This window comes from Xenopus laevis, chromosome 7S (assembly GCF_017654675.1).
Source record: "Xenopus laevis strain J_2021 chromosome 7S, Xenopus_laevis_v10.1, whole genome shotgun sequence".
In the NCBI taxonomy this organism is placed as follows: domain Eukaryota; kingdom Metazoa; phylum Chordata; class Amphibia; order Anura; family Pipidae; genus Xenopus; species Xenopus laevis.
This window is the reverse complement of record NC_054384.1, coordinates 17,048,499-17,076,172: the sequence shown is the minus strand read 5'-3', so window position 1 is coordinate 17,076,172 and position 27,674 is coordinate 17,048,499. Positions and strand designations below refer to the sequence as shown.

The following is a 27,674-nucleotide window of genomic DNA, read 5'->3' as shown; positions in this document are numbered from 1 at the left end:
CATAGTTTATATGAGTGTATGGAGGGGTCAGTGTGTGTATGTATGGATGCTCGGTTTCATTTGGAGGAGTTGAACTCAGGGCAGCCATCAGGGGGGGACAGGGGGGAGAGTTGTAGGGGGTCCCGAGGGTAAGGGGGGCCGGCCACGCCACACTTACTTGATTAACGGGCCTGACTAATGTGGGGGGGGACTGGCCACCAATTTTATTTTTCTCATGTGGGGTCCTAGCCACCAATATTTTTTTAATGGGTGGAGCCCTGGCCACCAATATCTTTTTATTGACATGTGGGAACCCTAGCCACCAATATTGTATTATATATATATATATATATATATATATATATATATATATATATATATATATATATATATATATATATATATATATATATATATATATATATATAAAAAAAAAGGGATTGAGCTGCATTTTTTTGATTTAATTATATTATATATGGGGAGGTGGTGCTCTCCTTGATGCTTGCTCTCCCAACCCCCGCTTAATGGTGTCTTTGGAAGAGATCATGCTAGACAAAGAGAAAAGCAGGTATGATCTTTCTCCCCCCAAAGATAATACTTTTTTCACTTAGGATAGGACTGACGCACGGACACTGCCTTGACGGGGCGCGTCAGCTTATGCATGCTTTGTACAAACTTTGTAACTAAAAGTGTCTCTTTTTGTGTTAGTTACAGTTCAGTTGTGCAAAAATAGGTTTCCCAGGGGGCTATATGTTGGAGTGCTGGGGTAAATTTCTATTAATTTATATATATACAGGGTCGGACTGGGGGGCCTGGGGCCCACCAGGACTGCTGTCCAGGGCCCCCCAGCCCCCGCATCCCCTTGCTGCGGCGCCACTGTGTGGTGGGGGGTGGACCTGTGGCTTGGGGAGGGCAGACCTGTAGGTGGGGCTTGTGGTGGGCGCAGCCCAGGAAATTTTGTCGTATAGGGCCCTGCGATTTCTGATGGCGGTACTGGTTGAACTTGATGGACATTGGTCTTTTTTCAACCAGATTTAACTATGTAACTATGTGTGTAACTATGTAACAGGATCTGAAGGGGCTGTGTTTGCTCAGCGTGGAAAGCTTAGAGCTCCAACCACATAAAGAGATAGTTCTGCATAGTTGCTGTGTATGCCTTTACCAACCGCGTGAGTCTGCAGTGGGTGATCCGCCTAAGGGTAGTTATTTGAAGGCTCTAGTGTATGAGGACAGGTGGGGCTTGGGCGTAGGAGCAACTACTTTGGGTCAGGTAGTGCTACCTGGGGTAAATAAAGAGCTCTTGGGAAAGGGACACATTGCCAGGGACAGAAAGGTATTGTCCACCCAGAGTGGAGTGGGACTGTGTCCTGGGAAAGACTGTGGCAGGAGTGAGGAAAACCCACACCAGTACCTCAGTGCAGATTATATTGTTAGTAATTGCATTTTGCTTTTCTTCAAATTATACAAAGTTTATCTTTGTTTGCTGCAACTTTTTTGTTTTATTTTCCTGTTGGAAGTCCCCTGAGGTGTAGTTCCTCAGTGCCCTCTAGGTGGAGGCAGTGTGCTGTAATTCCCAGTTCCCAGTGTCTATCATACGCAAAGAGGATCAGGCTTCCATTATCTGTTAAAGAACTTGAACTTGAAGCAATCATACAACAATGATCAATATCAATCTCTTAAGCGAAGTTAATTACAAGCCATGACTTGAGTCTGGTGTACTGTGATTTGAAATGAAATCTGCCTTGGTTATCCCCACAGTAATGAAAGGGAAATATGCAATGTGTATAAAATCAAAGGAAACAAAGATGAATCATTCGGTTTATATACTGTAGGTCTTGTGGGTTAAAGACACCTGAAAGAATGGTTGAAACCCGTGCAGTGATTTTATTCAGTAGTTTCTCTTGAGGTTTTTTTTGTTGATTCTAGTATGACGAACTGACACACTGATCTGCATTGATCAATGTGTCGAAAAAAACACTTTTCTCACAGTAATGAAAATTTGCTTGTCAGTCATTAAAGTGTTAATAACTGAAATTTCACAAAGGCATCAATAAATCATGGATATCCGTGCCACATTAGCTCAATCTATAGGGTCCGAGCCAAAGAATTAAGTCAAATGTCGATGGTTTTCAGATTGTTAAGAACTATTTACTGATTTAACCACCAGTTCTATTTAATGAGGACTAGCACAACAGGGGTCCCGGAAACATCATCCTCCACAGGAGTTTAGAAGAAGAATCACAGACAGAACTCCTGGGGAGCTGACAGTTTCATGTAGGAGAGGAAAGAGAAGAAAGCGCATGAGTTGTGACAATAAGCCAGTAAATCATAATAATAATAAATTCCATTTTCCTGCTTATTCCAAATGACGATATTTTCATTCCTTTACGATACCAAACATCTTCTACTCAATACAAAATTAATCTTTTTCAGGCTCAATATGCAACATTTATATGTCAATTTTCGGCAAATTTACGCGGTTCGCCGCCGGCAATAAATTTGCGAAACTCCTGCGAAAATTCTGGAAACATCATATCTGCACCCGCTCTCTTTTTCTAGAAGCCATATGTGAGGCACACATAAAATATATTCATCTTTCATTTATTTATCTTCAACACATACCATAAGAAAGAAAGGCACTGTTGGGTCAATTGAATTAAGATCAATCAGCCTGTGTCTGAGTCATCTCTTCTAAATCTTCTAAAGGTTGTACCTTCCAGTGTTATCTTTAAAGGCAGAAGTACAAAGCTCTGCCACAACCCCCTAATTTATGCGTTTCTCTCCAATTAACACCTTGCAAAGTCCCCTTAGATTCCTCTGCATTTAACAAATGTTGCTTCCGATTATAATGTCATTTAGCTGAAGGAACACCACGAGTTTTAGTTATGCCCATACGAAAGGTCTTAAAGAAAGGCAGGCAAAACATAAATCCCCCTGGAATGCGGAAGTGGGAATCAGCACTGAAATCCATTTTTCAAAAGAGCAAACAGATTTTGTTATATTCAATTTTAAAATCTGACATGGGGCTAGACATATTGTCAATTTCCCAGCTGCCTCCAGTCATGTGACTTGTGCTCTAATAAACTTCAATCACTCTTTACTGCTGTACTGCAAGTTGGAGTGATATCACCCCCTCCCTTCCTATCCCCCCCCCCCAGCAGCCTAACAACAGAACAATGGGAAGATAATGAGATAGCAACACAAGATAACAGCTCCGTGGAAGATCTAAGAACAGCACTTAATAGTAAAAGCCAAGTCCCACTGAGACACATTCAGTTACATTAAGGGCTAGTCCACACGGGGAGATAGCGACGCGTTTGCGGTCGCGGCGACAAAGCGCCGCGACCGGCGCAGGCGACAGTTTTGTATGGGCGCCTATGTAAAAACGCCTGTGCTAACCACACGAGGCGATGCGCTTTTCAACAGTCGCCTGAAAAAGCCTGGCGAGGCATTTTCAGGCGACTGTTGAAAAGCGCATCGCCTCGTGTGGTTAGCACAGGCGTTTTTACATAGGCGCCCATACAAAACTGTCGCCTGCGCCGGTCGCGGCGCTTTGTCGCCGCGACCGCAAACGCGTCGCTATCTCCCCGTGTGGAATAGCCCTTAGTAGGAGAAATAACAGCCTGCCAGAAAGTAATTCCATCCTAAAGTGCAGGCACAAGTCACATGAATGGGGCAGCTGGGAAAATGTCTAGCCCCATGTCAGATTTCAAAATTGAATATAAGAAAATCTGTTTGCTCTTTTGAGAAATGGATTTCAGTGCAGAATTCTGCTGGGGCAGCACTATTAACTGATGCATTTTGCAAAAAACATGTTTTTCCATGACAGTATCCCTTTAAGAATGGAGAAGTAGGACACATTAACCAGTGTGTAAGGATTCACAGACAGGAGCCAATGTGCTAAATAATTTGAATGGTGTTTAATAACAAAAATGTGCACAGACCTTTGCAGAAACTTAAAATAAGGCAGCAAAAACACAAGTCCAAATTCAGGCTGAAATTCCAGGGCAGGCGGCAAACAAACAGTTGAGGGACAGTCCAAAGGTTGAGGTAGGAAGAGGTACAAGGTAAAAAAAAGGCTGAGGTCAATACCAGGAGATCCAAAAATCAGGTGTACAGGGAGCAGATAAGAAACAGAGCAGGGAAAAACAAGGCATGAACGAGACAAGATTTACCAGGTACAGGATTTCTGGAACAAGAGAAGAAACCAAAACACGATCAGGAACACAATCAGGATATCAAGGTCACGAGGCTTTCAGTAAGTGGTTGGGCCAATAATTCAGCACAGGGTGTTGGGGAGTTAGGTTTAAGTAGTCCTCAAATAAGTAATTGCCCTCAGCTGGATTGGGGGCGCGTACTGAGAAAGACTGACCTGGAGGCAGCAAAGCAGCAGTCATCTTATCAGAGCCAGACCACCACCACACCGCCTCCTGTGGCTCAAAAAGGAGGAGCAGCACCTGGAACACAACAGATCCCTGGTTTGAAACCAGGGAGTTCGTCACACAGTGAATGGATGAGTGGGACAAGCACTAAGAAGAAAGCAAGACAGCAATAGCACATAGCAACTGTCTTCTGACTCTAATTTACATCTGCTATGATTAAGATTGTGTCTTAACCCTAGTGGTTTGGTTCATGCTTGATAAAGGGAGACTAGCTCCAAAATCTGAAATAATCCATATTTCTGCTTCAATAATTGGGGTAATACCCTTTCAGCTCACCAAAAGTGGCCTCGTAATCCACGAGGGAGATCTCTGGCTTATTAACTGTGACACCTAAGGACATAAATGGATACGCGGGAAAGCGAAACGGGACAAATTTGTCCATCACTGAATACTGCATGCAATTTTTTTTACCACTCTCGTTTTATGGGCAAACCCCTAATTACCATGTCCAGTTTACAAAATTTGGCAGGTTATTTAGGGCCATATTTTATGTGTTATAACAGTTTTGCTAATGAAGGTAAGATTGCCCTTTAAGCTTTGAGTCTCAGTTTCCCCAGGAGACCTGCTTATCTTAAATAGTTACAATTGTATCTTTGCTTATCTCAAATTGTTACAAATTAAATTGTTACAAATGTAAAGTGCGGCTGCTGAGTGTTCAAAATTGTGGCCGTCCCACAGAAAAAAAGTTGCCTGCGTAAAAAACTCGTAAATAAATGTTGTTGCCTATTGACTTTATTTTACTTCGATTTTTTTTCCGCTGTTTTGAGCATTTTTTTAGCAACATAGCAAATCTTGTGGGGCAGATTCACTCATCATTAAAACATGCAGGAGAATCTTCTATAACCCAATATGTGATATATACACTAATGTAAAACCTTATGTTTTATCTCTTTGAAGCCAAGCATCTAATAAATATATGTTCAGACAGGGCATTATATGTTCTTGCCCAGGATCAGAAGCTTGTGCAAACAGCCTAAACTGCACGACTAGAGAAAGGTCTCCAAAACAAGACTGAGATTTACTACATTTTGAAATCCTGAGCATCCTTCTTCAAATAAAGTAGGATAAAAAGACTGTTTAAAGCATATTGTTAGAGATGAATGTCATAAAAAAGGGAAAATAATGACAGGAGAAGGTGCAATTTCCTATTCATACTGTGCACTTGGGAATGCACTTGATGTACATCGACACCTTCTTCATAAATTGTGCTCTGTCATTCAAGGGCAGACGTGCTTTTATGTGTTTAAGAGCCAGAAAAATAATGCCGAATGGGAAAAGAGCTTATAAAATACACTGCGGGGCCCATTTACTTAGCTCGAGTGAAGGAATAGAGGAAAAAAAACTTTGAATTTCGAATGGTCTTTTTGGCTACTTCGACCATCGAATGTGCTACTTCAACCTTCGACTACGACTTTGACTTTTCGACCATTCGATAGTCGAAGTACTGTCTCTTTAAAAAAAAAACTTCGACCCCCTAGTTCACCACCTAAAACCTACCGAAGTCAATGTTAGCCTATGGGGAAGGTCCCCATAGGCTTTCTAAGTATTTTTTGGTCGAAGAAGAATCGTTCGATCGATGGATTAAAATCCTTAGAATCGAACGATTAAATCCTTCGAAACGTTTGATTCTAAGGATTTTAATCCATCGATCGAACGATTTTTCTTCGACCAAAAAATACTTAGAAAGCCTATGGGGACCTTCCCCATAGGCTAACATTGACTTCGATTTTTCTGTCGAATGTTCGATCGAACGAATTGCGGTAAATCCTTCGACTTCGATATTCGAAGTCGAAGGATTTCAATTCGGCAGTCGATTATCGAGGGTTAATTAACCCTCGATATTTGACCTTAAGTAAATTTGCCCCTGCATGTTGTTTTCCTCCAGTTAAGGATTAATTATATCTTAGTTGGGATCAAGTACAAAGTAATGTTTTATTATTACAGAGAAAAAGGAAATCATTTTTAAAAATTTGGATAGAATGGAGTCTAAGGGAGACAGGCTAATTCAGAACTTTCTGGATAGCAGGTTTCTGGATAACGGATCCCACACATGTACAAAACTGATGAGACAAAGGAAGATATTGAGTATTTTGAGTTGAATGTTACATTCAGTTTCCATAAAGTTTCTACTGTAACTTTTTGCAGGCTATAGAAACCTCCTAAATTAATCTTTTAACATATTGAAAAAAATCTTACACTTGCTTTTGCAAGTTCTGAATGGTTTTAGGTTTTACGAAATCTGTCCTTTGTGGGGATGTTTCTTGTTATGAAAAGTGATGGGCGAATTTGTCGCAGTCGTCAAAATTGACGCAGGCGACAATTCCGACATTTGACACGCATTAAAGTCCGTTTGCTTGTCGCTGGTGTCGGAATTGTCGCAGGCACAAAAAAACATGGATTTGCCGTGAATTAGTGCCTGGTGAATAAATTCGCCCATCACTAGTTATGAATGCAGGACAAACTGAGCTCAGCAAATGCACCAGAGCCATCCAAGTCTATATACAGCCCAGCAGCTGTAAAGGAGAGAAATATCAGAAGGTATCTTATAGACTTCACAGCATATTCAGAGATTTAAAGGACCAGTAACATCAAAAATTTTTATTAAAAAAATGCATTCTATATGTTAAAAATAATGGGCATGCCCTAATAATGCCCAATAATATACCTAGCTTTTTTTAAAAAAAATTAAAAATACCCTTTCTCCATTACTTGTGCAAAACAGTGAAAAGGCGACCAGTTCGCCACTGCGTGCGCGCTCCCGACGCTTGTCCTCCACAAAGTGCCGGAAGTCAGAACAGGAAGTCGCAGAGGCAGAGCGAGAGGCAGCACATCTGAAGAGGCAGCGGTGAGCTGAGGCTGCAGGTTAGACGCTGCTACATAAAGAGAGAGAGAGCAAGCTGGGGGGAACATTGTATGGCTGGGCAAAAGAGTGGGGGGAGAGACTGCATGGAGATTTCTCAAACCTCTTACCCAAACAGCAGGAAAGATCAGCATATTGTAGGTAAGTCATGTATATACATTTGTTTTTTTAAATAATTAAAAATTGTGTTACTGGTCCTTTAAATGAGAAAAAAAAGGTTGTGTGCTTGGAATAAAGTTCATGAGCAATTACACCATTGCCATAATCAGGAGTAAAAGAATGTTAGGAGTGCTGCTATTAGACAGATGAACCTTTAAATGTACCCTAGGCTGTGGTTAAAGACATTGGGGATCACAAATAGTGCCTAGTGCTATATTTAATTAACCTTGTCTAAAAATTCTTAGAACAAACCGGTGTTACTGTCAGTTAATATCAATCTTTTGGCCTTATAGAGCTTAAGTGCTCGTCGACTCTGATGTCTCTTTTTTGGATTTGTAGAAGCTTTTAGCATTGATTCATTTTGCTTTTAATCTGATAATGTTGGTTGTTCCACTTCACGCCACTTCTGACTGACTGAATCTACTAGTACAATGAGCAAACCCTTCAAGGGGTGTATGGTACTACATCAATTAGGGCACAGATGGAGCACACTTTATACACTGTCAGACCATTTATCCTGTTGCAATAAATAATGTGCTGTGTGCATGGTTAGAAACCCAATGATGCTCCGTCAGTATTTGTCTTACCAAGGAGTTGCCTCCTGAATACTTACTGTTCTTATACACTACACTGTACAAATGGGCAGCATCTTATTATGTCATCTGACTCTATGGGGCAGATTCACTAAAGGGCGAAGTGGCTAACGCTGGCGACATTTTGGCAGAGATCCCATCCACAGGGACATTGCCAATTTACTAACAGGTGTAGGCGACAATTCGCTAGCGAACGGGACCATCGCTAGTGTTCATTCGCACTCTATCGCCAGGCGACTTTTTGCTCTAGTGAATGGGCGTAACTCCACAAATTTACCAAAATGTGAATTTTACTGAATGTTACCTCTTTTATCAGAGTTTCCTTCGCCACCTCAGACCAGGCGAACTGATAAAATGAAGCTAGATCTTCCTCAACCTTATGTCAGTTACATCATATTCTGTCTGCCGGAAATGCATCAAACCTGGAAAAATGCTGGCAACTTGTAAGAGGGTGAACCGTGATGACTGTTGAAAATGTATTGAGTTGTGATATGATGAATGTTTGGTGTGTATGGCAGTGCTGAATGTAAATTTGAAATGTGTATGTATTAGTTAGTGGTAATTTGGTAAAACTTCCACTTGGGGGCAGTAGAACCATAGAGTCTGGGTGTAATATTCCCCTTGGCCACTAGAGGGAAATAGAGAGACAGGTGGTAAAGGGTATAAAAGGAGGGGTTCTGTCCAGGGTGTGGTCTCCGGTTTCTGGCAGGTGTAGATAGACAGGTCTTTAAATTAGATGCCTTGGCCAGACAGGGTTAGTGAGTACGGGCAGCTGGCACCCCAACGAGGAGAGCGTGGCTTAGTAGATGTGGTTCAGCCACAGTCAGAGAGAAAGTGTGAGAATAGGGACAGTGTGGACAACCCAGGCCAAGGTGACGGAAAGTGCCTACCCGGAAAGGTCAGAGGGGACACTGACACAGTGTCAAGCTGGTTGAAGCAGGGAGGTGGCACAAGTAAAAGTCCTAACTGGAGCAAAGAAGAGGGTTGTAGAATGTACAACAGACTGCTTGATCAGTAGGTGGTGTAATAAAAAGGCCTTTGCTGGGTTCACAGGCCCAGATGATTGTGGGGTAAATTGGATTACCTGTTCATCTGTGGAAGGAACTGATTGACCACCTGGTGTCGTGAGTAATACTTGTCAACTGTTAATTAAAATATTTTCTTTATTCAGCAAATCTAGTGTACTGTGCCTTTAATGCAAAGAAGGGGCCTTTTCAAACTTGTCCTTTTTTAAGCGGGATTGCCTGCAAAAGTCCTATTAAACTTCTTGGGTTAAAATTTTTCCCCAGACATTTGAGAGACATGGAACATTTGTTTTAGGGGTTGACTCATGTCTAGGGCATTAGAGGATCTCTTTTGTCTTTATTCAGGTTATTTGGACATTTGTAATAAAAAGTGGCCACTTCAAGCATTTGCGCCAACATCACTAATAAAGACGTCCATACGTCTTTAATGTACCCTCCCTATTTAAATTGACCTAAGCGTAAGAGGAGTAACGAAGTTTCGCTAGGCAGAAGCGATCTCTAGCGTCATTTCGTTTTGAAACCTTCGCACTGCCGAAGTAATGCTGGCGAAATGTCGCCAGCGTTTGGCGCCCAGGATGCAATTTTGCATTTCAGTGAATTAGCATAGTGGTAACTAATTTGCGCCTGGCAAAGTGGCGAGTAATGTAGCAAAACGTTCCCTGGCGAAAATTCGCCCTTTAGTGAATTTGTAGCAGGTCCAGACTAAGACTCAAAACAGACCCTGACATTTCAAGTCCATAGAGCCCAATAAATAGTGAGTGTCTATGACATTCCCAGCAGCCCCTTTGGCATTTGCCAGAATCTACAGGGGACAAGGCTGGTTCAGTAATGTTGGGCTTTTTTCTCTAGCTGCTTAAAATGGGATAATGTTTAGTATGATAGAATAAAAGGGAACTGTCCCACAACTTGCAATTGATATAGTTCAGTTAGCTCTGCTGATCAATATAATGGAAACTACAAATTCCATGCACATCGCCGCGTGTGTATTAGCGCAGGCGACTTTTCATTCTAGCCTATGGGGAAAAACGCAGAGGCAGTTCGGGGAGATAGTCGCGCAAAAGACGAGGCATTTAGTCGCCAGGCGACAAAATCTCCCCGAATCTCCTCGTCTGGCCTTACCCTAATGGTTTCTGACAGTTCCCTAAGTCTAGCCCCCTGCTCTCCTGCTGATCTCTCTGACTACTTTTCTGGGCTGGCTGACTACTGTTACTTTGTATCAACAGCCATCTGTCCTCAGCCTGCATCCTCCAAACCCCACAATTCCCTGCACATGTGATTTCAATAAGGAACGGAACATCCCAGTGCAATGCATTGTGGGTTATGTAGTTCCTGCATGTTGTCTGTAAGCTGTGGAGTAGTTGTTACAATTTGTAACATCAGTGTTTTAGTCCCTCCTTCCCTGCCAGGATTTCAAATGATGCAGAAAGAGAAGAACTGGTAACCAGCTAGATTTCAGCATAGAAAATGGCATTTATTCATACATTTTGAAGAAACAGGTAACTGTGATGGGTATAAGGGGTTTCTGTGTTATGTGGGCCTCTTTATCAAATTTCGGTTGAGTTTAGTTCACCTTTAAAGGTGCAAATGCGGTCTTTGCACTTATACTGTAGTGACACTCGGTGCCACTCAGTCCTTCCTGCTACTGGTGTAACTTTAGAGAAGGCAGAAGTGGCCAGGAGAAGGTAATTCCATACAGTAGACCCTGTGGCCTGGACTCACTTGTCCCCTGTCCAATCCCCCCCGGGTCTGCTGTATGGAATTACCTTCCCCTGGCCCCTTCTTCCTTTTAATTTTCACCAGCCACTGTTGCAAACAAACAAGCGGCATGTGGGAGGGAGGTGCCAAACAAAAATGTAGCTCACCAGACTGTCCAACGTTTTCTCTTTCGAGAGTGCCTGATCCATCGTAATTACACCACTGCTTCTTGTTTTCCATTCTGAATAGAGAGCTGCTGCACCTATTGACATTGGTCCCGGGGGGGGGAGGCTTTGGAAAAAGGGGGGTTTTCTTTATAGTGCATGCAGCGGGGGAAGGGGGTACGCGCAGGAGTCCCTATGTGATCCGGGCCCTCCAAATGTTTTTCTGGCTGGGGGAGCCCTGTTGTTCATCAATGGAACGGTAGCCAGGTGCTGTTATTTGCTAACTTGCAGAGTGCAATAAATACATTTGATATTTGTGTTTATAATGATTAAAGGGGATATATTGATGAATGGTTAGTTTTTACAGTGACACACAAAAGTATATTTATATCTAAAACCTTGTCAAACACTGACGACTCGGGCCTTTAGAGGTGGTAGGTGATTTCATTCTAAAAATGTCACAAGCTTGAGCCAACAAATAATATTGTTTTGGTATTTTTCATCAAATGTGGTTAAAAATACTCCTTAGTATTATAGTGAATTACCTTAGAGCATCCCCAACCTTTTTCCACCCATAAACCACATTCAAATGTAAGAAGGGTTGGGGAGCAACATAAGCATGAAAATAGTTCCTGAGGATGCCAACAAAGGGCTGTGATTGGCTATTTGGTAGCCCCTAGAGAAAGCTCTACCGGTATTTGGCAATACAACTGTTTTTTATGCAACCAAAAGTTTCCTCCAAGCCTGGAATTCAAAAATAAGCACATGGTTTGAAGCCACTGGAAGCAACATCCAATGGGTTGGGGAGCAACATGTTTCTCACGAGCTACTGGTTGGGGATCACTGCCTTAGAGTATTATAGTGTTTATTGTCTTTTCCCTTTAATGTTTATTACTAGGTGTTTTTATTAACTAGTTAGTTTCAATTTAGGGTCTAGTGCTGAAGAAATGTATCATGGACCCCATAATAACCTCATTCTTTATGAAGCTATTGTGCTCATAATGTATAATCATAATAATATTTTATTTCATATGTTAGCTGTTATTTGTAATTAGTTTATGCGTGACACAAAACAAAATGACTCTGTACACTTGTGTAATTGTAAATAACAGAAGTGGTTCTGCTGCAATATGTACATTAGGCATTACTCTCCTGCAGATATTTATTCATTAGCGTTGGCACAGTCTTCTGCTAAGTGGATAAATCTAAAACCTAATTTTTATTATCCCTATTAAGTTGCGCTTCAGTAAACTTCATATGGACATGGATGATTAAAATCACTGTTGAATTAGAGAGTAGGCATGCCTATTCATGTTGAATAGAAAGTGTAGAATATTAAAAATGGGTTGCTCAGTCGATAGAAAATACACACAGTATTAGGGTTAGGATTTTTTATGTATGTTACAGAGAATTTATGTTGGTCTGTTTGGGCTGTCGTTGGTCCACAAACCACTGTTGGTTGTATAACTAGTGATGAGCGAATCTGTCCCGTTTCGTTTTTTCGGAAAATTTGCGAAAACGCACTGGAGGACGTAAATATTTATTTTAAGTGCAACACATTTTTACACGCACAACATTTTTTTTTCTCACTCCAGATGCATTGAAGTCAATGGGAGATTTTCTTGTGGCGACTTTTTTGTCTCAGTGACTTTTTTGTCTCAGTGACTTTTTTGTCTCTGCGACTTTTTTCTCTTGGCGACTTTTTGTCCAAAAACATTAAAGTCAAAGGGTATTTTTTTTTCATATGGCAACTTTTTTGTCTCTGCAACAATTTTGTCGCAGCAAAATTTTTCACGGTGGATTTTTGCCGGAGTTGCGTGAAAAAAATTGCAGATGCCACAATGCAAATTCGCTGGAGATCCATGCCTGGCAAAAAAATTTGTTCATCACATGAATATCCTTATCAATAATACTAATTAATCAATTCGTTAGACCAGCGTCCACAATTTTTTCAACCCTTGAGCCACATCTAAATACAAAAAAAGTTGGGTAGCACCACAAGCATGAAAAAGGGTCCTGGGGTGTCCAATAAGCACCGCAATTGGTTATTTGGTAGACACTATGTGGGCTGGAAGACTACAGGTGGGTCTGTTATGCCTCCAAAACTTGCTTTCAAGTAGGATTCAAAAAATGAGTACCTGCTTTAAGGCCAGTGGGAGCAACATCAATGGTGTTAGGTCAACATGTTGCTTGCAAGCCACTGCTTGGGGATCACTGACTTAGACTATGAGGCTGATTTCTTACCAGTGCAGGGCAACAGTACATTAGATTGTCATTTCTTAATAACACTATCATTTTTTGGTATTACTGTTCCTTTAATTCATGTGTATTGCGGTTTGCTGTGGTTTGCTCAGGGTTTTCTTCTGCACAATTGCCTTGATGAATGTGCGTAAAGTTTAAATACATGTCACTGGAATGTTTAACAAATACTAATTGTATTAATATAATCATACAGTTATCAGTCCGTCCTACAGTGCCAATGGCAAATTTACTTTGCAATAAAGGAGATTAAAAATACACAATTTTGTAAAGGAGATAAAAACACTATTTACACTGCATATAATTCATGCTACGCTACAACATTTCATTCCTGAACCAACAAGTATATATTTTTTTAGTTGTAATATTGGTGTGTAGGTGCATCTCAGGTCATTTTGCCTGACCATGTGCTTTCAGGAAGAGCCAGCACTTTAGGTTGGAACTGCTTTTCTGTTGTTTCTCCTACTCAATGTAACTGAATGTGTCTCAGTGAGACATGGGTTTTTACTATTGAGTGCTGTTCTTAGATCTACCAGGCAGCTGTTATCTTGTGTTAGTGAGCTGTTATCTGGTTACCTTCCCATTGTTTTGTTGTTAGGCTGCTGGGTGGGAAGGGGAGGGGGTGATATCACTTCAACTTGCAGTACAACAGTAAAGAGTGACTGAAGTTTATCAGAGCACAAGTCACGTGATCGGGGGCAGCTGTGAAACTGACAATATGTCTAGCCTCATGCCAAATTTCAAAATGAAATATAAAAAAATCTGTTTGCCCTTTTGAGAAACGGATTTCTGCTGGAGCAGCTCTATTGACTGATGTGTTTCCCATGATAGTATCCCTTTAATAGGGGTGTAAGACTAGTTGTTGTCGCCCTTGTAAATTCAGTGCTCAAAATCTGACCCTTATGTAGTGTCCAGTTTTAAATAGTTCTTCTCATGTGAAGTTTTTGGAAAATGCATTCTGGCAGCTGGTTTTATTTACTGTGGTAGTGCTATTGGTGATTGGCATAGGACTGTACCCAGTACCTCTCTTCAACTCAGCAACACTCATCTTTCAGTGAATGGGTTTGGGAAGAGCTTCTAGATAGATGCTGGGGAACATCTATAAAAAGGTAGCAGCACACAGTGTGTAGGCTTCTATGCAATACAACATGTTTTCTCCTCTTTCCAAATCTTTCCTGGAGCGCTGCATGAATGTGCTTTCACTGAAAATTAGGTGATTGGACAAAATCAATTGTAATTGGTTGCAAACTGCATGGGTATTTCTAGTAGAAGTAAATCTAATAGAAGTAAATCTAGAGCAACTAGACTTGTAAAGTAATCATTAAAACAATTTTTATCTTCGGCACACTACTTACTTGTTATCATAGGGTGCATTCAATCCAGACAGCTTCCAAGCCCAACTAGACTATTTCTTTAGAAAAGGGAAATCAAGCACACCATACCAGTCAGCCTCATGCCTTTTATTGCACCTGAGGAAGGGGTTGTCCCCGAAAGCTTGTGCCACATTTCTGCTGCAATAAATGTTTTTAAAGGCAGGAGCCAAAGTATGGTGTGCTTCATTTCCTTTTTCTAAAGAGTGACCATTAAAGACCTTTCACTACTCATCTGAGCAGCTTCTTTGTCTGATGAAGCTGCTCAGATGAGTAGTGAAACATCGTCATAGTTGCTCAACAAATCCAGATGCTCTAGATTTATTTCTACTAGATATACCATGACCTGGATGAATGAAAACCTTCATAGACAAAGTACATGGGGTTGACCCCCATTTGCCCTTCACAGGAGTATGAAATAGAAATCATATTTCTTTATTTTTAAGCTCTGACAACTTGTATCTGAAACTGAATCCAACTTTATCTGCATGAGTCGGAACTTGCTTCAATATAAATTTGGAAATAATATACCTCAGTGAAATGATTCTGGAATGTTTATGTTATTCATATTATTTCAATCTCTTGCTAGGATTTGAAGACTGTGCTGTCCCTCCCACAATACCCAGGGGAGTTTCTGCACCCCGTGGTTTATGCATGTACTGCAGTGATGCTCTTGTGCCTCTTTGCTTCCATTATCACCTATATTGTGCACCACAGGTAGGAAGCCTATTTTAACATTACTTTCATAGATGTAATTATGCTATTTTTCTAAATCGTTTGTTGAATTGAGTACAATGCTAGACTGTCGAACAGGATATTTTTAAGTCAAGACGTGCTCTGTATGCAATGATTGCAATGATATATTTTAAAGGTATTCTAAATATATTTAAAGAAATTACATCTTTTAAAAAAAATATATCTTAGCTTTTATACTATTTTATATGAAAATATCTATAGATAGATAGATGATAGATAGATAGATAGATAGATAGATAGATAGATAGAGATAGATAGATATGGATGGATAGATAGATAGATAGATAGATAGATGATAGATAGATGATAGATAGATAGATAGATAGATAGATAGATAGATAGATAGATAGATAGATAGATAGATAGATATGGATATGGATAGATAGATAGATAGATAGATAGATAGATAGATAGATAGATAGATAGATAGATAGATAGATAGATAGATAGATAGATAGATAGATAGATAGATAGATGGGGAAAGAGAGAGAGAGAGAGAGAGAGAGAGAGAGAGAGAGAGAGAGAGAAGTAGATAGATAATAGATAGATATAGAGAGAGACAAAGAGAGATAAATAGAGAGTGACAGAGAGAGAGAGAGAGAGAGAGAGAGAGAGAGACCTATTTATTAAAGGTCAAATTTCAGTGGTTTTAGAGGTTTTTGAAACCACAATTAAACTCTATTTCTCTAAAGCCACACATGCCATGAAGGTTATTAAAAGAACTGAACATAAAAAGTAAAAAAAAAAAGTAAGAGAAAAACCCTTAACGATGCACTAAAAAAAATAAGAATATCTCTAAAACCTCTAAAAATTCTGAAAGTTTTTTCTGAAATTACTAGTGAAAAAAAATCTTAAAATCCCTAAAATTCTGACAGTTAGAAAGACTTCTATAGGACCTCAACTACTTTTACTTGGAGAAGTTTTGTATTAAGGTTTTTTGTGGTTTTTACACTTAGCAGAACTTGATTTTTTAGAGAACTCAATAAAAAATCAAATTTTTAGAGAAAATAATTCATGATTCGTGAAATCTGAATTTTAGTAAACAGGAACCTGAGGGGGTAATAACGCACGATTTCTTACTGTTGCTCAGCAAACATGGATAGGGAGAAGAAAACCCAAAAATGTGAAATCATACTACAAAGAACTTTGAAAGAGAAAATATTTTTAGTACAGGTATGGGATCTGTTATCTGGAAATCCATTATATGGAAAGTTCCAAATTACGGGAAGGCCATCTCCATAGACTCCATTTTATCCAAATAATTCAAATTTCTAAAAATGATTTCCTTTTTTCTCTGTAATAATAAAACAGTACTTTGTATTTGAGCCAAACAAAGATACAGTGTAATCAATCCTTATTGGAGACAAAACAAGATTATTTTTCAGTAGATTTAAGGTATGAAGAGAGAGAGAGAGAGAGAGAGAGAGAGAGAGAGAGTGAGAGAGAGAGAGAGAGAGAGAGAGAGATAATAGATAAATATAGAGAGAGAGACAAAGAGAGATAAATAGAGAGTGTGAGAGAGACAGATGATGATAGATAGATAGATAGATAGATAGATAGATAGATAGATAGATAGATAGATAGATAGATAGATAGATAGATAGATAGATAGATAGATAGATAGATAGATAGATAGATAGATAGATGAAGAGAGATGATAGATAGATAGATAGATAGATAGATAGATAGATAGATAGATAGATAGATAGATAGATAGATAGATAGATAGATAGATAGATAGATAGATAGATAGATAGATAGATAGATAGATGGATAGACAGATGATAGACAGATAGATGGGGGGAGAGAGAGAGAGAGAGAGAGAGAGAGAGAGAGAGAGAGAGAGAGAGAGAGAGAGATAAAAGATGACAGATAGATATAGGGATGGATGGATAGAAGATAGATAAGCAAAGTATAGTGAATGCACTTTGCACCTTGCCACTTTTAGCAAATGCGCCCTAACTTCTAATATCTGAGTATAAACTGCAAGATTGCAACAAATTCTGTTTTCAATATGGGATCCGTTATCTGTTAACTCGTTATCCAGAAAGCCCCAAATTAAGGAATGGCCATATCCATAGAGACTCCATTATAAGCAAAATTCAAAATTATTTCCTTTTCCTCTGTAATAATGAAACAGTAACTTGTACTTGATCCCAACTAAGATATAATTAATCCTTATTGGAAGCAAAACCAGCCTATTGGGTTTATTTAATGTTTGCATGATTTTGTAATAGACGTAAGGCATGAATATCCAAATTACAGAAGGATCGGTTATCCGGGAAATCCCAGGTCCCGAGCATTCTGGATTACAGGTTCTATACCTGTATATCACTCAGTGTTCCCCTTGTTCCCATATAGGGCACATAATATGATTGTTCAGAGCTTTATGTAAAGCAACACAGGCAGATTACTAGGCAGAGCCCCAGAGTTGCTAAGCAATTTCATCTCCCTTCTAACTCCTTGCCTGCTGCAGGGACACGTCTAGGTTCAATGATGCCGCCGAGCCTGATAGTGTTGAGAGGATTATTTTAAAACATGATACTAATTAAACTGGCATGGAGAAGAAAATGCAGTATGAATAATTTAATTGGCTATTAACATGCATGATAATTGCTTCGTTCTATGGCATCCCTAAAATACTTTGATATTAAAAAAAAAAAAATTAAAGTAGAAGAAAATGCAGAACTGGAGACAATTTTAATATGCCGACCCCCCCTAAGTTTGGCAAAATGGTTTGGAATATTTTTGTTTATTGAGCATAGATAATGTTTATATTACTATATAAACAAATAGTGCTCAGACATGTTTAGTTTGTAAGAACATACCAACATATTATAATGTGGCCCTGTTGCAAAAAAAAATGTTTCCTAGTGACAGGTGACATAGTTACACAGTTAATTTGGATTTTCTTTTAAAGGGTTAGGTCACCTTTAATTAAGTTAACTTTTACTATATTATAGAATGGCCTGTTCTTTTCACCACTTTTTCACTTGCTCTTTATTTTTTGGTTATAGTTTTTGAATTGTTTGCCAGCTACTTCTACCTGTTTCCAGCTTTTCAATGCAGGCCCCTGACCCCAGCAATGAAAAAAAAGTATTGTTCTGTGGCATCAGCTTATAGGACAGCTCCGCAGAGCCGACTGAGCTCTAAAACCTCTAAAAATTCGAGTTTTTTCAGAAATTACTAGTGAAAAAAAATCTTAAAATCCCTAAAATTCTGAACAGTTAGAAAGACTTCTATTGGACCTCAACTACTTTTACTTGGAGAAGTTTTGTATTAAGGTTTTTTGTGGTTTTTACACTTAGCAGAACTTGATTTTTTTAGAGAAATTAATAAAAACTGAAATTTTTAGAGAAAATAATTCATGATTCGTGAAATCTGAATTTTAGTAAACAGGAACCTGAGGGGGTTATAACGCGTGATTTCTTACTGTTGCTCAGCAAACATGGATAGGGAGAAGAAAGCCCAAAAATATGAAATCATACTACAAAGAATTTTGGAAGAGAAAATATTTTTAGTTCAGGTATGGGATCTGTTATCTGGAAATCCATTATATGGAAAGTTCCAAATTACGGAAGGCCATCTCCCATAGACTCCATTTTATCCAAATAATTCAAATTTATAAAAATGATTTCCTTTTTTCTCTGTAATAATGAAACAGTACTTTGTATTTGAGCCAAACAAAGATACAGTATAATCAATCCTTATTGGAGACAAAACAAGATTATTTTTCAGTAGATTTAAGGTATGAAGATCCAAATTACAGAAAGATCTATTATCCAGAAAACCCTAGGTCTTGAGCATTCTGGATAGCAGGTCCCATATCTGTAGAACATACCCACTGCAGCTCTTTTACCCAAAGCAATTGAATAAAACTGAAATAAAACAAACAGGGCTATTCCACCTCAGTGGATATTTGCTGGATGCACTTTTGGAAACAATTATATCGGCGGTTGCTGGATTAATGCTTTCCTAACTGTGAACACATGGATTTTTAAATAATGGACTATTTTTCTGTACAAAACTGTCCGTGTTCCTTGGGGAGCATTGACGAATAACACAATCTTCAAGTCATGCTACAGATTTTCTTTCGATTTAGGTCATCACAATGTATTCCTTCCCAATATGTGCACATAAAATATATAAAGGTCAAGATAACCTGAGAAAATGGCTTCTTTCAAAGCTAAAATAAGTTTTTATGTCTATTAAGCATATAAATATATTATAATAATAATTATCGATGATTGAAAATAGGAAATGGCACGGAACAATTTAAAAAAATTGGTATAGGACAGGTATAGGATCCATTATCCAGAAACCCATTATCTAGAAAGCTCCGAATTACGGAATGGCTCTCTCCCATAGACTGCATTATAATAAAATAATCCAAATCCTTTTTCTCTGTAATAATAAAACAGTAGCTTGTACTTGATCCAAACTAAGATATAATTAATCCTTGTTGGAGGCAAAGCCAGTCTATTGGGTTTATTTGGGGGCCATTTACTTAGCTCGAGTGAAGGAATAGAGGAAAAACAGTTCAAATTTCGAATGTTTTTTTTTGGCTACTTCGACCATCAAATGGGCTACTTCGACCTTCGACTTCGAATCGAACGATTCAAACTAAAAATCGTTCAACTATTAGACCATTCGATAGGCAAAGTACTGTGTCTTTAAAAAATTCTTTGACCCCCTAATTCGCCACCTAAAACCTACCAAGGCCAATGTTAGCCTATGGGGAAGGTCCCCATAGGCTTCCTAACAATTTTCTGATTGAAGGAATATCCTTCGAATTCGATATTTGAAGTTGAAGGATTTAAATTCGGCAGTCGAATATCGAGGGTTAATTAACCCTCGATATTTGACCCTAGGTAAATGTGCCCCTTAATGTTTACATGATTTTCTAGTAAACTTAAGGTATGAAGATCCAAATAATGGAAAGATATGTTGTATATACAGGTATGGGACCTGTTATCCAGAATGCTCAGGACCTGGGGTTTTCCGGATAACGGATCTTTCCGTAATTTGGGTCTTCATGCCTTATGTCTACTAGAAATTATTTAAACATCAAATAAACCCAATAGGCTGGTTTTGCTTCCAACAAGGATTAATTATATCTTAGTTGAGATCAAGTACAAGCTACTGTTTTATTATTACAGAGAAAAAGGTAATCATTTTTAAAAATTTGGATTATTTGGATAAAATGGAGTCTATGGGGGCCATTCCGTAATTCGGAGCTTTCTGGATATCGGGTATCCGGATAAGGGATCCTATACATATATATATTATATATTTATATATATATATATATTCAGACACAATAACCTGTAAAACAAATCCTTATAAAGAAGGTTAATGATATTGTCAGTTATTGTTTAGTGATGTTACTTATTTTACATGACTCAGTAAATATTATAAATTGTTGGAAATCATAAGACAATTTCTTATCAGATATGCTGGAATAACATATATACATTTACTCTGTCACTGATGTTAGAATGCTGAGCCATACCTATGGCTATGTCTCCATCACATGCACGTTGAGTCTTGGGTCTATTTATTAGCAATCGAATTTCTATTTCTTTCACAAATCTTGAAAAATTCATGGTTTTTCTATATTTCTTAAAAACTGTAAAAATTCATAGTTTAAAATCCACAAAGACCTCTAATACAAAGATTAGCCAAGTAAAAGTTATCTAAGTCCTATAGAAGTCAATGGGAGTTGCACTGATCTTATTGGACCATTTTTAATCAATTCAGTCTTTTAGAGGTTTTCGGATTTTTTTTTGCTAGGAATTGTCCCAAAATATTGAATTTTTAGAGGTTTTAGAAGTATTCGTATTTTTTAGCACATCGATAATCATTTTTCTTTTCATTTGTGCATTTTAAATGCAGATCTTTTAATAAACTTCATGACATTCTTGGTTTTAGAGAAAATGAGTTTAGTCGTGGTTTCAAAAACCTCTAAAACGTCTAAAATGAAAATATTGGTATTTAGGCCTCCACATCTTCTGATCTATTAGCTCAAATATATGTCCAAACTTTGCATGTAGAATGAAACAATACAAATGTAAAGGGCAACTTAGGGAAAATGTCAAACAGAACTTCCTTTACACTCTGAGTCTATAAAGAGGCTATTAAATTAGCCAATCAAAACCCTCAGTTAGCTCCCCCAAGAACAATTTCATGTGTTGCTCCCCAACTCTTTTTACAATTAAATGTGGCTCACAGATAAAAGTAAGTTGGGGACCCCTCATCTAAACTATACAAAAACTTTCAAGGAGATTACAATATGTTGATCTACCTAGTCTTTCATTCTCCAAATGTTTCTGGACTAAAATTCCCAGCCTCGTCCAACATATGAGGCCTAACGCATGGTGGACAATAACACAAAGAGCAAAATGTTTCCCAGATTCTCTTCTAGGATTTGAAAATTGGTTTATATATACATGTATAGTGGATAATGTACCCCCTACTGTAATTTATAAACATATTACAGTATGTCACCGAGGAGTTATGTGACCATATAAAAGCACAAGGCCGAAGGCTGAGTGCTTTTATACAGGTCACATAACTCCGAGGTGACTTCTAATATCTTTATAAATTTCAGTAGGGGGTTCATTATGCATTATAATCTACATTTTGTGTCAAATGTTGGGAGGGGGGTCGGCGTCCAATTCGGAAGTGCTGTGCTAAATTCGGCAGCCGGGGACCCCCGTTATAAACGGCTCGTTGTGACATCAGAACGCGCCGTTTATAAGGATATAATTTACAGTCTGGTCCCATAGGGAAATGACCAGACTGTACCCCCTCTTGTAAACTATAAGGATATTATAAGTTACCGAGGAGTTTCATGACCATATAAAAACACGAGGCCGAATGCCGAGTGTTTTTATACAGGTCATGGAACTCCAAGGTCTAATAACTCCAACTTCTAATATCCTCATATTTTGCAACTGGGGGTACTTTATTTATTATAATACACAGGTTTCAGTGAGTCATGTGACAGAAATGACATCATAACTCACCGTTTATAACTGATGACATCAGAACTCACCGTTTATAAGGATATAATTTACAAGATATTCATGGCTCTTGTGTATTATATATATATATAATTTACAAGGGGACAACCCAATAACAGGTGTTAAAAATAGAGTTTTAGGATGGGGTTGTAATGCAAAAGAAACTTTAAGAGACAACATAGATGACGAGTGGAGTTCATCGCTGACAGTATATCTTTAGAATATTCATTTTGTCTACTAAATTATAATTTACTGTTTGATTAATACCTTCTTTTATGTTGATTTTAATCAAAATGCCTGACATATTTCATTACATTAGAATATGCATGCAGTCTGATTGCCCCTACACCAAATGATCTTGATTTTGCTTTTTTGGATTTGAAGGATAGTTGCAAAATAGAGAATAAACACATACAGTCTTAACCACATACAGAGTTACCATCAATTAGTCATTTTACTATGAGGAAGGTGCCAGTGCACAAGGTGACTGCATTATATAGGACACTGCATGAGGCATGATCTGTGGGTAGTTAACAATTAAGGATATGAGATTATCAGAGCTATGATGGGGAAGTGGTTTGCAAAGGTCCAATATCTGCTGTTACTTATCCATTCCTGGCTTATACAAAGGGTACGGGTCATTGAACTAAATCAGTGCAGCCAACATGTAGTCTTTGGCTTCTGATAAAGTGACTATTATAGTCACGAAATGCGTAGAGCCATGCACTCCCCTGCCTTATCCATCAAATATTTTTGAATATGCTTTTAATTGCATTTAATAAACGTGGATTTTTAACCTACACATTTGTGTAAATTTACCCTGCCATTGAACCGGTGACTTCTAAGCACACTTTCAAATGCTTTGAACTTGGTGCCATACCATTGTACTATCTATTGTTTGTCATGGTGCACCAATGTGCAAGTCCTTCTGGCTGTGACTTTACTTTCACATTTTAAGCTCTAGTGCCAAGCTTTCAGAACTTACCCAGAACTTTGTACCAAAAAACCCAGAGAAGTTCAAGTTAACAATGACCCTTCACTTAACTCCGATTCCTCTGTCCAACCTAAAGGAGCCTTCTTTTTAAAATTTGAGATTGTGTTTTGTTGCACAATTTAAGAAAATCATGGAGGTAAAATGCTGTTTTTTTTCCTGATTCGAGTTTTTGAACATCAAATTTTTGAAATGTTTCCGTTTTAAAAATTCTAAATTTTGAATAAAAGAATATGGCATCTAAACCTGGATGCTTCTGTAGAAGTCATGGGAGGTATATTTTAAAAATGTAAGCTATAGACATGGGCTCTATTATTTGTAATGCTTGGGACCTGGAGTGTTTCCGTAATTTGGATCACCATTAGTGATGAGCAAAATTTTTTTGCTCTGAAAAAGACAGCCATAGACTCCAATGGGTGATTGTCACGTGGCAAATAATTGTTGTGTGGCAAAAAAAATGGTTGTTCACAGACCGAATTTTTTGTTTTCAACATTTTTATTGGGTTTTCCAAAGCATAGAAGATTTACATTGTATCAGATATTAAGCTTGAAAAGAATAAATAAATGTGTATGTCATGCAGCTGACATCACAAGATTATTTAACAACTTTATAAATTTAAACTAACAAAGAACCAAATCTTGCATGGTGAATTTACCAAATCCCAAATGTTTTATGATGATACATATCCATTAAAGCTGCCCAGTAAATAAGATAGTTAAACCTGTAACAACTCCAGAATTTTAGATTTATGTCTAGGGTCAACCTGATCAAAATAAAGAGACCAATCATCAGTAAACCTGAGTTTATGATGTGGTTCTTCTGATCTAGTTTTTATGGCCTCTTGCCAGCTTAGCTGGTTTAATTGGGTTAAAATATCTTTTATAGAGGGGGGAAACTCACATATCCAAAAAAAAAATAGGGCCTTTTTCATAATTGCTGAATTTTTCACCATTTCACAAATTTTCACCGAAACGGTTCATCTTTGATCACCATAAAAACATTGAAACATTAAATAAACACAATAGCATTGTTTTGCCACCAATATAGATAATGCTGCTTCGTTACCATCAAGTACAAGGTACAGTTTTATTATTACAGAAAAAAGGAAACTATTGTAAAAAATGTGAATTGTTTGGTTAAGATGAGCTCTATCAGAGATGGCCTTCCAGTAATATGTAGCTTTCCAGATAATGGGTTTCTGGATTACAATACTTATTTTCTATTTTTCAATAATCTTAAATATTGTTATTTATAAAAGATAAATGAAAAAATTTGATTTCTGGACCAACATTTTTTTTATAGATAAAATTCTAATTGCAATGGAATGTTTAAAAAATTAAATCAAAATTAAATCAAAAAAGTCAGCTTTCCTCAAGTTTTATATCCAGATTCTAAACATTTTTTTGATCTCTAAGGGGGTTATTTATTAAAGTCTGAATGCTAAAAATACGAAAAAGTTTTTTTACTATAAAACCCTAAATTTTTTCAAAATGTACTATACCCCAATGATACCAAAAGTCTGAATCTGAAAATCTGCCATCTCAGACCTGTTGAGGTTGTATATATCCTATTTGGATGTTTCTGTGGTCTGTGCTGGAATTAGCCTGAAAATTCTATAAACAGTATGATTTGAGAAAAAACTCTGAAAAAAAGAACGATTTGGGTTTTCGCATGAGTTTTTCCCTGATCCAATTAAATCAAGCTTTTTTAATAATGAATAAGTTCAAATTGTGGATTGTAGTTTGCTCTGACTTTTTTTTAAACTATATATCATAAAAATTCGGATTTTGATAAATAACCCCCTACATCTCAGAAAAGATAAATATAAAAAAATCCAATAAATTTTTCAAAGTGTATTTAAATATAAATATGCAATCACAAATTTTAACAAATAGGCCCTTAAGTCTACTGTGCCGCCTCCACCTCATTTCCAAAAAAAGCTGTTTGCTGTTTATATTTTACAGTGTTCCAACTTGGAATAAGATTGTAGAAAGCAAAAAAGAATCTTGTTATTTTTCTTGATATCAGATACATATCTGAAAATAAAACTTCTTACATGTTCTAAACTATACCTTAAAAGATGAATGGATTTCAGTGCATGACTCAGAAGTAAGTTGGAATAACAATTTTGTTTTTCACAATGTCCCCAAAAATAGAATTCAGTGTAAGACAGAATACATTTAATAGACATTAAAGAAAGAAAGGTTTAGAAATCCAACCTTATGCCATGTTGTGCATATTGCCATTCTGCACTAAAATCTGAAATAATTTTTTTATTCTAAAGCCTTGATATTTATAAAAAAATGAACGTCAGCAAATATGCGCCGGCATCCAAAAAACAGACGCTGGTGTCAAAAACAAGACTCTGTTGCAGTTTCACAAATTTTCCAACGTTTCGCGAATTTTGCGGGAATTTTTTGTGAGATTTTTACCGAAATGCCCCAAATTCGCCCATCACTAATCACCACTTTACTTCCCACTGTCTGTGCTTAATTTCTTAAGGTTTATCATATTTACTAGTGATGGGCTAATACATTCAGCAGAAGCAAATTTGCAGCTTTTGATGCGCATCGGAATAGTCAATCGCATCAAAATTGCAGAGAGTCAAATTTATTCGGACGGTTATTGCATTTGGACAAAATAGGCACTTGTCAAATTGTTGCAGGCATCAAAATTTACGCGGGCGAAACGGGGCACATTTGCTCATCGCTTATACTTACCTTTATAAAAGGGTAGATTTTAAAAAAGTTTAAAAATCCCAAAGTATCTGATGGTAAACATGATACAAATTAAGAGCAGTATTGATACAGTATATGGGCATACAGGTATGCTTTTATACCTTGATAAAGCAAAATACCTTACAAAGATTTGTTTTGCTATTAGAAATAATCACATTCATAAACACTTATATTCTGATGACTGTAGCCCTTTAATAAACCATCATTCAGACCTAAACTTTTGCACAAAAGTATGATTTGCTACTACACTGGTAGATGGGTATTTTTTCATAGTTTAATAAGATACCCAATGTTATTGTTGTTATTTGAAAATGATAACAATGCTTCTTTGATGTTTGGAGCCTTTGCAGCAAATCCTTTCCAAGGATTTTAGCAGATCTGTACAATTTCTCTGCATGCTCCTAGTGCCTGGATGGACAGTCTTAAAAAAAACGATTGTGTGAAAATATTAATAAATGGAGAAAGATGATGATAATTCTCATTTCACTTTGAAACTGTATCTAATTTGCTACTACACACACATGCAGTTGTGAAATTACATATGTATGTATAACTATAAATTTATAGAAATATAATACAGGTATGGGATACGTTATATGGAAATCTGTTACCAGAAAGTGCCAGAGTACAGGAAGGCCATCTCCTACAGACTCCCTTTTTTCATAATAATCCAGATTTGTACAAACTATTTCCTTTTTCTCTGTTATAATAAAACAGTAGCTTGTACTTGATCCAAACTTAGGTATAATTAATCCTTATTGGAAGCAAAACCAGCCTATTGGGTTTATTATAAAAAACTTTTTAGTAGATTTAAGGTACAGAGATCTAAATTATGGAAATATACGTTAACCGGCAAACCCCTGATCTTGAGCATTCTGGATATCAGGTCCCATTCCTGTAGTTATACATCTAGGGGCAAATTTACTTAAGGTTGAATATCGACAGTTAATTAACCCTCGATAATCGACTGTCGAAGTTAAATCCTTTGACTTCAAATATCTAAGTCGAAGGATTTAGCGCTATTCGTTCGATCAAATGACTAAATCCTTTGATTTTAATTCATCGATCGAACGATTTTTGTTCGACCAAAAAAAGATTGCTAAGCCTATGGGGACCTTCCCCATAGGCAAACATTGACTTCGGTAGCTCTTAGGTGGCAAACTATGGGGTCGAAGTTTCTTCTTAAAGAGACAGTACTTCGAATATCGAATGCTCGAATAGTCGAACGATTTTTAGTTTGAAACGTTCGATTTGAAGTCGAAGTCGTTGTCGAAGGTCTAAATAGCCCATTCGATGGTCGAAGTAGCCAAAAAAAACATTCGAAATTCGAAGTTTTTTTTCCTCTATTCCTTCACTCAAGCTAAGTAAATGGGCCCCCTAATATACATGGGAGAGGGACCTTGAGGACATTAGTAAAAAAATAATTCTAGCTTTATGCCTTTAAAAAATATATTTATAAAATAAATAAAGATTAAATAAGCATTTATACTTTTTATTTGTAATATACCATTTCTGTGTATTACTTTCAAAATGAATCTTAAATCATGGTATGAGAATTTGTGTGTGGACATGGCCTTAAGTGTTCATTATATTGGGCTATTAGCTCTCTATGGTATT

At 37.6% G+C, this 27,674-nt stretch overlaps 1 protein-coding gene across 1 annotated transcript in view; it reads left to right on the top strand.

Annotated features, from left to right (window-relative positions):
* The window catches only part of adgra1.S (adhesion G protein-coupled receptor A1 S homeolog), a 127,516-nt gene that overhangs the window by 61,692 nt on the left and 38,150 nt on the right, over positions 1-27,674 (top strand). The window contains exon 3 of the mRNA XM_041570926.1: positions 15,136-15,263. Coding sequence (XP_041426860.1) covers positions 15,136-15,263 — 128 coding nt within the window. The remainder of the gene's footprint in view (positions 1-15,135; positions 15,264-27,674) is intronic.